Source organism: Bidens hawaiensis, unplaced genomic scaffold (genome assembly GCF_021521415.1).
Source record: "Bidens hawaiensis isolate Kalapana, Puna unplaced genomic scaffold, B.hawaiensis_p1.1 tig00035979_1, whole genome shotgun sequence".
In the NCBI taxonomy this organism is placed as follows: domain Eukaryota; kingdom Viridiplantae; phylum Streptophyta; class Magnoliopsida; order Asterales; family Asteraceae; genus Bidens; species Bidens hawaiensis.
Genome location: NW_027496278.1, coordinates 938 through 15504, shown reverse-complemented (window position 1 = coordinate 15504; position 14567 = coordinate 938). Strand labels below are relative to the sequence as shown.

The 14567-nt window shown below is 35.0% G+C and overlaps 1 protein-coding gene across 1 annotated transcript; it reads right to left on the bottom strand.

Moving 5' to 3' along the window:
* Nucleotides 1-11576: 11576 nt before the first annotated feature.
* On the bottom strand, nucleotides 11577-12314 carry LOC143588091 (uncharacterized). Its single transcript, XM_077069198.1, has one exon. The coding sequence runs from the start codon at nucleotides 12312-12314 to the stop codon at nucleotides 11577-11579; it is 738 nt and encodes a 245-aa protein (XP_076925313.1).
* Nucleotides 12315-14567: the final 2253 nt, after the last annotated feature.

Here is a 14567-nt window from a genome sequence, read left to right as displayed (position 1 = left end):
TTAACTCGTTTATGTACAAACTTAAAAAAGTAAAATTGAATCCGACTACCAATCCACACACTCCATTTTAATTAAAACTCACCTCATTCTCTCTTATTCTCTTAAAAAACCACACTTTCCCTCCACCAAAACTATATTTCTCTCTATTTTTATAAATGCCATCGTCTTCGTCTTCCAATTATTCCGAAGAAGACGAACTCATTTGTCAAGCGATTCAAACGACGATAAATTTTTTGATCGATCAAAGACGCCCCCTGTTTTGGACAAAAATCTGCTAAAGATAATGTATCCAAATATGTAATTGTGAGATTTAGTGCTACGATAATAATAATGATTATATGAACGAAATAAGGATGAACACCGTGATTTGTTGCGAGGAAAAACCCCTTGATCTTGATTTGATCAAACGAAAAAAAACCCCGGGTGATGACAAACCGTCTATCACCACTTTATTAATATCAAAAAATGTTATAAATGGTGGAGATATTGATCAGTGTTATAATGAAAGCTAAGTGTGCGAGCTGTGATAGAGAGAATGCTCAGGTGTGTGTGTATACAAGTGTTTTCTAACTGATCATAATCTCAATTATAAATAAAATTAAAAGATAACTAACTCCTATTTTCATGACACTACTCCCACTAGCTGATGTAGGGATGAAAGAACGTGCTTTAAGTGTTTTATATTATGTGTTTTACTTGTTTATATGTATCAAACACAAATACCTTGATAGGTTTTATGTGTAACATCCTGAATATTATAATGATAAATAAAGAAAGTTACGTTTAGTGATTTCGCGTTATTAAGTAAGTAATACCGAGTAAAGAACGGATCATGGACTTAGATTAATTAAGATGGATTAAGGGTAATGGGCCTTAGGTCCATGGGCTTTAAGGGATATAAATATCCCCTTAAACCATCCTAAAACCCTAGCTATCATTTCCATCTTTCATAAATCTCTACACACTTAAAAACACACACATACACTACACCTCAAACGGCCGTGAGAGAGAGCGGGATCCGAGACCAAAATCAAGCCAACTATTATTACATCTTCGATATACGAGCTAGATACGAGATAACCATGCAAACCGAACACATAAAGGTAAGATTTCAATCTTAAAGTTCATGTTATTATAGACGGTTTGCCATGAAGCTTGAAACGATAATAGATCGGATTTAAATGAAGCGTAAAGTAGCGAACTTGATGCTAGGACGAACCTAATAAACCCTTAAAACATTTACGGTTCGTTTTAGATAAACCGTAGATCTTGTATTGAACGTTTCTGGAATTAAAGTTCCAAACTTTACGTGTTTTCGGGTCAAATCTTAACCTAAAACGACCATAGGAATGATCGCGGGATAGTCAAATACCATACCCATGGATTTCTCGGTAAAACGATGATGATTTTGGTGATTAAGATTGAACAGAGACGGCAGCTGGGCAACTTCGCCTGCAAGTCATAACTTCGCCTTCATGCAAGTTCGCTTGCAAGCAAGTTCGCCTAAAGCTAAGTTCGCCGAGCCTTAACTTCGCCTGGTGACAAGTTCGCCCATGATAACCTCGCCTAAAGCTAAGTTCGCCGAGCCTTAACTTCGCTTAATGATAAGTTCGCTCAATGCTTAACTTCGCTTAATGTTAAGTTCGCTTAACACTAAGTTCGCTTACAGTAAGTTCGCTTAATGTTAAGTTCGCTTATTGTTAAGTTCGCTTAATGATAAGTTCGCTGGAGTCAGCTCGACCCCAGCCAGGGGCTCTGCCCCTTGGACCCTGCTAGGGGCTGCCGCCCCTAGACCCCGCTGCCAGGGGCGCTGCCCCCGGACCCCCGTTCGTCGTGGGTTATATAAAGATAGAAATACAACATGAGTAGTAGTAGTTAATTGATACATGTAAATATTATACAGTTAGCCGTGCACAGCTCAAGAAGGGAATAACGATTAACGGAGAGCGTAACAGGATTCAGGTGAGTTTTTAGCCCCACTTCTGTGTCATGTTTTCGGGGTTGTGTGCATACTCGATATGTTTGTTAATACACTTATCCTAAGTGATAAGTGTATGCCTTATATGAATGATGTGAAATTTATGAATGATTGCTTGTTAGCACGTGAACGATCTTCGGATATTGCACGTACTGTCAGGTTGTAGTGTTACGTATAAGGTAAGTATAATGTACTTGCTTATATGTATGAATGCGATAAAGTTAACAAACGAAGGAAATGCATGGTTGTATGGTAACGAAGAGGGACCAAACCCTTATAATATCTGTGATGTTAGGGACCAGACCCTAATAATATCTGTGATGTTAGGGACCAGACCCTTATAATATCTGTGATGTTAGGGACCAGACCCTTATAATATCTGTGATGTTAGGGACCAGACCCTTATAATATCTGTGAGGTTATAGGGCGAAAGGCTCTTTAAAACGTATGATTATGTATGTAAAGAAAGTATGAAGGTAAGAATGAAAGTGTATGCACTTATGTGTGTATGAAAGAAAGTTAAAAGGTTAAGTATGAAATGTAAGAAGGTATTGTATGAGTATGTGATTAACTAGAACTCACTCAGCGTAGCTGACTTTTAGTATGCACGCAGGTGAGTAGAATGAGGCACGTAGCTTGAGGAGGACACATGGCAGAGTTGGACGAAGCTGGCATCTGAAGATTTTGCTATGATGTTTTATTTTAAAAGACTATGTTTTGTTTTTAAATGACTATGAATGCTCGATAAGACAAGAATTATGGTTATGGAATGTAATGGTTTGAATGTTTTTAATGTTCCGGGAATGTTTTAATTAACTCTGATATTTAGAACTGCATTCATGAGTAAATCCAACACGAAAGTAGGGCTACCGGTAACGGGGCCTTACATTATGTGTACAGGTGTGTGGAGCTTAACGGAGCTTAAAGGAGCTTCAAAAAAGCTAATTTGGATCATTCATGAAGGAGTGGAAATGAAAGTATTATCTATGAGATGATAGAGAATTGAAATACGAAGACGTGGCCGCAAACGTGGAGGAAAAGGGAGTTGAAATGAAGATTTTATGAAGAAAATAGTGTTTTAGCCTTGCCTCTGCATCATGATTGACTCGAATATGGATTGGAAGGATGAAACCATGGATGATTTGGTGATTTAGAGGTGTTTAGATGGTGTATGATGGCTCCAAAATCGCCCAAGTATGTTAGGTATGAAGCATGTTCGACCTAGGGTTTAACTGGGCTTAAATATGGAAGAAAAATAACCAAAATCCCTTTTTCCGTCAGACCAGACCGTAAGCTACGGTCTGGCCACCGTAGCTTACGGTCAGACCGTATCTTACGGTTTCTGAACTCTGCTTTACGGTCTCTGCTAGGCCAAAACACTATTTTCTTCATAAAATCTTCATTTCAACTCCCTTTTCCTCCACGTTTGCGGCCACGTCTCCGTATTTCAATTCTCTATCATCTCATAGATAATTACTTTCATTTCCACTCATTCATGAATGCTCCAAATTAGCTTTTTTAAGCTCCATTAAGCTCCGTTAAGCTTCACACACCTGTAAACATAAAACCTATCAAGGTATTTGTGTCGATACATATAAACAAGTAAAACACATAATATAAAACACTTAAAGCATGTTCTTTCATTCCTACATCAGCTAGTGGGAGTAGTGCCATGAAAATACGAGTTAGTTAGCTTTTATTTTTATTTATAATTGAGATTATGATCAGTTAGAAAACACTTGTATACACACACACCTGAGCATTCTCTCTATCACAGCTCGCACACTTAGCTTTCATTATAACACTAATCAATATCTCCACCATTTATAACATTTTTTGATATTTATAAAGTGGTGATAGACGGTTTGTCATCACCCGGGTTTTTTTTCATTTGATCAAATCAAGATCAAGGGGTTTTTCCTCGCAACAAATCACGATGTTCATCCTTATTTCGTTCATATAATCATTATTATTATCGTAGCACTAAATCTCACAATTACAGATTTGGATACATTATTTTTAGCATATTTTTGTCCAAAACAGGGGGCGTCTTTGATCGATCAAAAAATTTATCGTCGTTTGAATCGCATGACAAATGAGTTCGTCTTCTTCGGAATAATTGGAAGACGAAGACGATGGCATTTATAAAAATAGTGAGAAATATAGTTTTGGTAGAGGGAAAGTGTGGTTTTTTAAGAGAATAAGAGAGAATGAGGTGAGTTTTAATTAAAATGGAGTGTGTGGATTGGTAGTCGGATTCAATTTTACTTTTTTAATTTTGTACATAAACGATTAGGGACTCGTACTTAATTGGTAATTTAAAATAAAATAATATTATTTTATTGGGCTTTTAAATAACTAAACCAATATTAAATAGAAACAGGACGAGTTTAAATCAAGACTTCGGTATTATAAAAATGGATTGATAATAAAGCTTATAACAATATTATAATTAATAATGATAGTAATGATAATTATAATTCTAAAAAGATATGTTAAATATATATATATATATATATATATATATATATATATATATATATATATATATATATATATAAGATAATGATGATAATAATAATAACAATAATTATTATTAATAATACTAATATAGTATAATACTAATAATAATAGTTAAAGAATAAAGATCTTAGTATTAATTAAAATATTGTTGATAAAAATAATAATAATAATAATAATAATTAGAAATAATATTGATAGTAAATAATGATAACATACTCAATGTTGGTTTGATTTCTAAACGAGTTCACAAAATAAATATAATAATATTATTGCTAATAATTAACGATAAAAATATGATTTTAATAGATAATAATAATAATAATAATAACTTTAATATTTATAAGAATAATGATAAGAATAATAATAATATAATAATGGATACATATAATAGTAAGTTTAACATAATAATACTAATAATAATTTTATGTAGTAATATTAGTACTAATAGTAACAAAAATTTGTTAAGTATAAAAATAACACCAAAACCGGTCTAGGATGAGACGCGAACCCGGCTGTTCGTTTTTCCCAAATTCAAAACAACTCCATACCTGTCCAACCCGTATCAAAGAATATAACCGATACATAAAACCGATCATTAACAATTTAGACCCGATAATTGATATGTGAAAACTGATAGCACCAAAGCTTAGATTAATTTACCTATTAGATGATCATGAGGTCATGGCTCTACACCGGGAAGGAACCGAGCCGAAACAGGGGTCGTCGGAGACCGATTCCGGCCACCGGAGGTGCGCCGGAAAAAACGAGGCGGGGAGAAAAAGAGAAAGAGACGGAGCGAGAGAAAGAGAGAGGCGGAGAGAGAGAGAGAGGAGGAGAGAGAGAGGGACGGAGAGAGTGATTGAGAGTGATGGGAAAACGAGAGAGAGAAAGAGAGATAGAGAGAGTATCGGATAGAGAGAGACAGAGAGAGTGACGAATAGAGAGAGAGAGAGAGAGAGAGATTGGGGCCACGGCGACCGGCTTTCCGGTCGCCGGAAAAACAAAACAGAGAGGGGGGATAAGGGGGTTTTGGGTGCGGGAGTTACCGGAGGACCGAGGCTGCCGGAGACATAGAACAAAAACCGGAGATGAAGGAAAGGGTCGCCGGAGCTCGCCGGTCGCCGGAACAAACGAAAGAGAAAGATAGAGCGGTCGATGTGTGTATGTTAGGGTTTGTTTGTTTTTATATATTACATATTTACACAAAAGGCCCTCCTAGTTTCAATCATGATTTAATACGAGTTTAAAGGTTTCCAAATCTTATAACGACTTTACGAAAATCTGTTTGAACCCCTTATGTTTTTCTTAACAACACTATATTATGACAAACATCGATTTATTTAAGATCGAGGTAAAATCAGTTTGAACCCTTATGTTTTTCTTAACAACACTATATTATGAAAAACATCGATTTATTTAAGATCGAGGTCTATAATAATATTATATAATAATTAAATAAGGTTCTAAAAATGTTGAGTCGGTTTTACAAAATAAAAGTTTACAAAACTAATACAATTAAGACTCAAATTTGACGAATGTCACAGTATCCCCAAATTTTTGGAAGTTTCGTCCCAAAATTAAAATAAATTTAAAGAAAAAGTAATTATTAACGAATATCGTTTTTAGTAAGATAATTGTATGAAAATTTTTTAGGAAAGAATAACGTCAAATCCTTGCATGATTTGAAAAACGCTACAAATGGGAAGCATAATAAAGGTACTTATATATAGGATGTACCGGCGCCGTATCCAACGTGCCCTTATCATAACTCGCATTTCTACCGGTTTTCCGCTATCATCTTCGGGCCTGATTTATCGCACACATGTGTACTTACTATGGATTTCATACGGGGATTTCGATAATTAAGTGTGCACCCATAATTATTTAGATTGTCGTATGGTCCACATGGTTCATCCATTGTGTGGTTTAAGAGGCATATTTATTTTGAAATATTTATAATAGATGTGTAATCAATTCGTTGAATGATACCAATATTGACAAAATAGTATTAGCGGTGGAAAATTTCGGGATTGACTTTTTAATAAGTAGGAAAAATGAGATACATAAATGAAACAATTTAAAGTCTTCGAATATAAACCAAGGCGAAAATAAAAATTCGGTTTAAATTAAGTAAAGACGATCAATTAAATAATAAAAAAATGGGTAAACAATATGAAATAAGATTTGAAGTCGAAAGTCATCAAGATAATTACCAAAGTCTATAAATCGAGGTACTAAATAAAATTGATAAAATGAAACCCGATAAATAGAAATGAAAAGTCCAATAAATGAACACATAAGGTTGGGATAAATGATTATACAATTTACAATAATGTCGTACGATGAGTTTCATACTCGAACAAACTAGAGGTTATAAGTAGTTGAGAACATGATTTCGTGAAATGTAATAGTATGAGAAAAGAGGTGAGTTCTTTGGGGTGACGCATACGTGTATCAACATAAATAAAATAGCATTTGATTAACAATCAAATCAATCAATGAAATGCGATAAAACGTGAATACGGCCACTATTGTGAAACCATTTATATAATCGTCATTATAATAACGGTTTCTAATAGCGCCAAAACTTGTAGACAACCACACATAGGCCGTTAATAGATTAGATGAAATGATATAGAATAATGTACAGAATCGCGTCTTGCTTGAAAAGCATAAATGCTCAAATATGAATAACATAGTTATGAAAATATCGTTTAAAATAATAACGAAATATTTAGTGAAAATATGAGGTTTTGAAAGTATTGCACAAATTGTTATTGAATGGTTGCATTCGGTCGCGAAAATCAAAATACGAAAATGAAATCTCATGTGCATAATATTGAGTCAAGTCGTGACGAGTGTCTGAAAAAGTAAGAAAAATTTTCAGTTTGTCATAATAAAGCGGTTATGATGAAAAATATTTATAAAATAATGCTTGCGATAATAAGAAGTAATAGTTTGCGTAAGTCGTTATTGAACAAAAATTTGTGTAACAATATAAAATATTCATAAACGCGTCCCAAAAGATTTGCAAAGCCATGGTCATTGAGTTTATGCAAAATGGTGAAAAGTTGTAATTTGTTATTGAATCAACATCGCGTTCAACATTCAAAATGAAACCTTATATTTATAAAGTTGTTATGGGATTATCACTTTAGATAACAATATTCATAATCTTGAAAACACATATATAATCGTTTAATAATCTCCTCGAAAACAAATCCCCCATAATAGATTTTTTTGTTGTCATGACAGTACCATATATATATATATATATATATATATATATATATATATATATATTTAGAGTTTATAATTTAAAAGTGATTATTTGAACACATGAGGTTGTTATAAATACACTAGTTGTATATATATAAATGAAAAAAATTGTTTAAGGAAAAACGAATCTTGCATGCGTAGGGAGTGGCTTTAGGCTTCGTACGGTGAATGGTTTGGAAATTTTGTGGAGAGTGAGCGTGTTTCGGGTGTCTTGCGTAGTTGGGTCTTCTTGAGTTGGGTTGATAGGGTTTGTTAGGTTTAGGCGGTTTGAGTGAGTTAAGCTTAGATGACTCGTGTGGGTAGTGGTTGGGCTATTAGGATGGTGTTTGCTTATTTGAGTTCGGGTAAAGTTGATGGGTTGGATAATTTGATCTTGGCTAGTTTGGGTTTAACTGAACCATCTGGCAATGTCTTCATCAGTTGGATTTTCAAGCGAGTCAAATCTAGTATCAACAACTTTCTTCCCTTTGGACTTCTTCTCAAGATGATCTTCTGCTTCTTTTACAATTTTCTCATTAAATACAGGAGCACCCTGATCAACATTCGTGTGTTGAAACAGATTAGGGTAATCCTCAGCAGTCACATCTTCCACATCAACCTCCTCATTCTCATAAATAAAATCCGTCCTCATCTCCACCGTAAGATCATTTAAGATCTCATCATCATTAATTACCTCAACATCAGATCGAACTAGCTATATATAGATACATATATTTTTAACTTATATCGAAGAGATCATAATGAACGAAACTTGTAATAAAGTCAATGTGAAATAAAAATGAGAAAACTGGTGTAAAACTTTACCATATAAAATCGAGATATAAAAAAATTATTAACAAATAGAAAAAAAATATAACATTTATAAATGAAGACTTGTGATAAGAATTTATAACAAAATAAAGGAAAAATGGTTGAAATTCTTGAACCGTAATAATAGTGTTTTAAAATTTAAGGGCGGAAAAATCGTGCATGAACCACCATGACTTGATATTCCGACACTAAAACCTTTTTACAAAAATACTTTGTTGGGGTCTAAACATGTGCACGTACCACCGCGTCTTTTTCATGTTTTTGACTCAAATAACGATTGTAACAAAAATAATAAATCGGGGTACAACGTCATGTCAATACACTAGTCCACGTACCACCGTGGTTCTATTGTTTTAACACCAAAAAAAAATTAGGATGGCGAGTGGCTCGCATTCTACGACTTAAAGTGGTCATCTCATATGAGACAATCTTTATGAAGATTTGAAACAGCTGGATCCAAGTCAAACACTCGTGATCCTTAAAATACAACAAAACAAATGTTTTCGTGGTAAGATAAGGATACCTTACATTATTATGAACGTGCATGCATGTGTAAATATAAAATTAAACAAAAGTAAGGTAAGGATACCTTAGTATGTTTCGAGTATTTGTGTATATATACGATTTGATGAAATAAATAAATATATAAATAAACAAGTGTATTGAACAATCAAGTAGGGTAGACACGTATAGGCAACACGTATAAGGACCCTAAAGTAAAGACTATACCAGGCCGTTACGTCTAACCACATACCTATAGTCTTGTGGCTCTGATACCAATCTCTCACACCCCGACCAAAGGCGACGGAACATGCCGGGGTGCAACGGATTGCCAAATCAATAATCAATAATCAACACATCTAGTTCACACAAACAAATTGAATACAAGTAACATTTATATTGTTCGTTTTACTAATACTCTATGGTCTTGGTAACGTTTTCGTCAAGTCCTCGAGTCAACAAAACCAATTACACTCATTTTAAAAAAAAGTGCCCTTTTTAGTCATTTTGGTTTCCCCAACACATAAATAATCCAAACACTTTTTTGAAAACTTATTTTAAAAATTTTTTAAGTTTATAAGTTCTTTTAGCAAAAAGTCCTTTTTCACTTAAATAAGCAATCCCAAACACACCCTAAAATACAAAGGACAACAAAAAAGAGAAATGTGAGAAGTAATCAAGTCCATTGATCTTAGATTTGAATGGCTAAGATTAATTTAATATATAAAAATTGATATAAAGGGCATGAAGGTAATAACCCACCTTTGTGACTTTCTCTCTCCACATGCAACACACACGTCAATTCCCCAATTATTTTAAAATGTCCATAACTTTTTCGTACGACATTATTTAAAAAAAATCACCATAATAATAAGCGTTTTTTATCTTTAATATGAGTATTATATTTTTATATAAAAATAAAAATTATTGGGTTTTTTAATGGTGTTTTTTTGTTGTTCATTGTGTCTTTAGTTGAGTTTTCATGTGAATTGTATTATAGATTTTGATCATTATATTTTCAATTGGTACTCATATTAAAGACAAAAATTAAAACAAAGATTACGTCATTGTGTCGTTTTGTTCGTCATTAACTTATAGTCATTGTGTAATACGTTCATTGCCTTTTATTCGGATTGACGTATGACAAATTCATTTAGTTTGAGAAAAATAGTATTGTGTTCATTGTATATTACGTTCAAGTCATTGTGTAATATGTTTTTTTCATTGTGTTTTACGTTTTAGGTCATTGTGTTATACGTATTTACCATTGTGTCTTACGTTTTAGGTCATTGTGTTATACGTATTCACCATTGTGTTTTTTTCATTGTGTTTTACGTTTCAAGTCATTGTGTTATATATATTTACCATTGTGTCTTACGTTTTAGGTCATTGTGTTATACGTATTCACCATTGTGTCTTACGTTTTAGGTCATTGTGTTGTATGTATTCACCATTGTGTTTTACGTTTCAAAGTTTTGTGTAACGTGTATTAATTATTGTGTTTTATGTATTAGATAATTTGTTGTTATTTTATCATTATTTTTACATATTATTATTATACAACGGTGTTAGTATTTAAAAAAACATAATGATGAGTTGAAAGACACAATGACGAAAAAACACAATAATGAATAAAGACACAATGATAAGCGAAAAGACACAATGGTGTGCAAAAAGACACAATGACGAAAAAAGACACAATGGTGTGCGAAAAGACACAATGGTGAAAAGGACACAATTGTGTACGAAAAGACACAATGGTGTGCGAAAGACATAATGACGTAATTTTTGTTTTAAATTTTATATAACAAAAATCATACTCATATTAAAGATAAAAAACGCTTGCTATGATGATGAATTTTTTTTTAAAATATCGTACGGAAAACTTATAAATGTTCTAAAATGATGAGAGTATTAACATGTGTCTTGCATGTGGAGAGAGAAAATGTGTACAATTACCTCTATACCCTTCTTCTTTTGGTCCCCACTTGATACATGTAAATTATTTATAGTTTCTCACACTTCTCATTTTTGTTACCCTTTGTAGAATAACTTCACCCTTATTCTATATTCTTATTTGATGATGGTGTTCTTTTCTGTATGCTTGTTAAACATAATTAATGATGTTAAGTTTTACTTTTTTTGTACCCAATCTTGTGTAGTACACGAGTTTATAACCTAATAATAATAAAGTTGAAGTAAATAGTTTTGCAAAAATCCCGACTAGGCGTTGCTTAATCTCCATATAATCGATAGTCCTCATTTCACATATTAATTTTGGGGCCAATTAATTTGTCAACGGTCAAATCCGATCAAAAATATGATTAGTCGGACTTAATTGGCTTTTTCTAGTGACCGCAACTTTTTTTTTGCACGACAATAGTAGAATTATATTAAAAAAGGCGTAAACGCCTCCAGCGGGAAACTGGAAAAAAGTTACAAACTTTGAAAATAAAAAACAACAGTAAAGAACAAGAGGTATCACTTATGTTGTAATGCAAGACATTGGATACTCGGCCCAAACGCTCCAGTCGACTTCCTTGTGCTTGGACCTAAGTTTGAACCACCCAAATAAACTTCTTTTAATTTCTTCAACCGTGAACGCAATGGATAACACCCGAACCTTGAACACCTTTTCGTTCCGTTGTTTCCAAATGAACCACAAAGGCGAGTAAATAATCGCTAACAATAAACACCTTGTCGACTTACTTTGCGGCTCCACCGTAACACCCAAAAGATGCTCAAAAGTATCTAGACCGGTAAAATCCCATCCGCACCAAAGCGAGATTAACCTCCAGGTCGCTTTAGCCTGGGTGCAATCCAAGAAAACGTGTTTCGTCGATTCAACCTCCAAAGCACACACCCGACAATTGCTCCATAATAAAGGCATCCCTCTAGCGATTAGGTTGGGCGCGACCGAGATCTTGTTTTGTAGAAACGTCCAGACAAAATAGTTTATTTTAATTGCAACCCAAGTTTCCCACCCACAAATCTGAACATCGTCTCCATGAATAGAGTCTGCCATTAGTCGTCTCATCGCTTGAACCGTGCATCTGCCCGAAGAGTCACCGGTCCAACGCCACCCATCTTCCTTACCTTCGTTGAATGAAAACAACGTAACCATATCCTTGAGATCGTTTAAGTCGGACGACTCCTCAGGAGATATGTTGGATTTAGACCATTCAATATTTGCAAACGCTAGCCCATAACCAAACGAAACCATATCGCTAACCAAGCACGTTTTCTTGACCGCCAGTTTATAAAGATTAGGGAAAATGTCCTTCAAAGTGAATTTACCAAGTCACACATCTAGCCAAAAACGAGTCGAGTGACCCGTCCCCACCTTTCTAACAAATGTCTCATTTAATTCAATCCCGAAATCTAGGAATTTTTAACCGATCTTCGCGATGTTTTGCCACGGTCCACGAACGGACTGTTTTGCCAAACGCCCATATGAATGAAATCGAGAGTAGTGAATTGATTTCATGCATCTTGCCCACAGGTGATCATTTTCGGTTTTCCACCGCCACCACCATTTGGCTAGAAGAGCCAAGTTCATCATTTTTAAACACCCAACGCCTAAACCACCGTATCGTTTAGGCTTCACAACAATGTTCCAAGCCACCAAATTGATTTTCTTTTTGTCTCCAAGGCTACCCCACAAGAATTTCCTCCTAATTTTTTCAAGTTCTTTTATAGTTTTTAGAGGTGCATGAAACATTGAAAGGAAATATAAAGGCAGACTCCAAAGAACGGATTTAATTAACGTAAGCCTTCCACCGAAAGACAATGAGGTAGCTTTCCATTGATTAAGTCTCTTCTTAACCCGATCGATAACGGGTCTCCAATGTTTGGAGAGACCCATATTCGACCCGATTGGCAACCCGAGAAACGTGAAAGGGAGGGCCGCCGGTTTACAATGAATTATCCTTGCCATGTTACGTACCTCGGCATTCGTCACCCCAATACCGTAAACCTTGCTTTTATTAAAGTTGACCTTCAATCCAGAAGCCAGATGAAAGCACCGTAGTATCCGAGCTAAATTTACCGTATCAACGGCATTCCAATAAGAAATGAATGTAACATCGTCCGCGTACATGACATGGGAAATAATCGGGCCGTTATTAGGCAATTGCACCCCTTTTATTTGGTTGTTACTAATAGCCGATTTCATGACCACATTTAACCCCTCCATAGCCAAAATGAAAAGAAAAGGCGCGAGCGGGTCACCTTGTTTAACCCCCCTTTTAAATTTAAACTCCTTAGTAGGAGAACCGTTAACGAGGACAGACGCTCTTCCCGAGGCGAGGCATGTGTAGATCCAAAATCTCCACTTAAACCCAAAACCCATTTGATTCATTACCGAGTTAATCCCAATTGATCGAGTCGAAAGCTTTATCAAAGTCCACCTTAAACAACATACATTTTTTGTGGCAACTTTTAACCCATGAGGTAAGTTCGTTGACAATCAAGTGACCATCGATAATGTTTCTACCCTCGATGTAGGCAGATTGCTCGTAACCAACTAAAAAAGGAAAACTTTTTTAGCCTTAATGCTAATATTTTTGAGATAACTTTTGACATACATCCGATCAAGCTAATAGGTCTAAAGTCTTTCAAAGTAATTGGATCTGTACCTTTTGGTATAAGAGAGATAAAAGATGAGTTGCAACCATGAAGTAAAAGGCCTTGTTTTTCGAATTCTTTGACGAATTTAAAGAAGTCGACATGCAAGACATGCCAAAATTGTTTAATGAACTTTATGTGAACCCATCCGGTCCCGGTGATTTATCGTTTCCACACGCCCATACCGCATCTTTTAACTCAGTTAAAGAAAACAGTCTTTCTAACCACATCCTATCCACATCCGAAAGAGACTTAAATTTTTTATATCATCTTTAAGTTTCTTTAATTTTGTCATGAGAGTTAGTTCCATAGACCACCCCCTCTTGGCGGGTCTGTTCCAAGAAGAGGCGGTGTCGACTCTGCAGGTACAGAAGAGGCCCTAAATCTGGAGTCCCCAGATAGGGATCGAGCCCTTCTAATGAAAATGTCTCTAAGAACATGGAGGAAATAGGTAAATTCCCCATGCTCCTCTTATTTATCTTTGGTTTTGGAATTCTTCTATTGTTACCAGAGAAGGAGACAGACCTATGGGAGTTGACTATTCCCTGCCTTGTGTCTTTTTCAGAAACCCTATGCAAAGCAACAGGTGTGTCCGCATCTCCAGACTGTGCATCCTGAACCTGAACCTCAGATGAACCGTCAACATCCCTCTCTCTGCGACCCGATTTCTCCGTACGATTTACAATTAAATAAGCCATACATGTTCATTAATGTTAGAGAGCGTATCCACGTCCTTTACTTCCGCCGCCACAATGCACTGCTCCAACCACGCCGAAGATTTAGGAGTGATGGAATCCGGTATGCAGATGATTGTATTTGTACCCGTTTCATCTAACGCCTCTCTAATAAG

Excerpts from the sequence above, each read along its gene's own strand:
- LOC143588091 (XM_077069198.1), bottom strand. The coding sequence starts at position 12,314 with ATGGTTTCGTTTGGTTATGGGCTAGCGTTTGCAAATATTGAATGGTCT.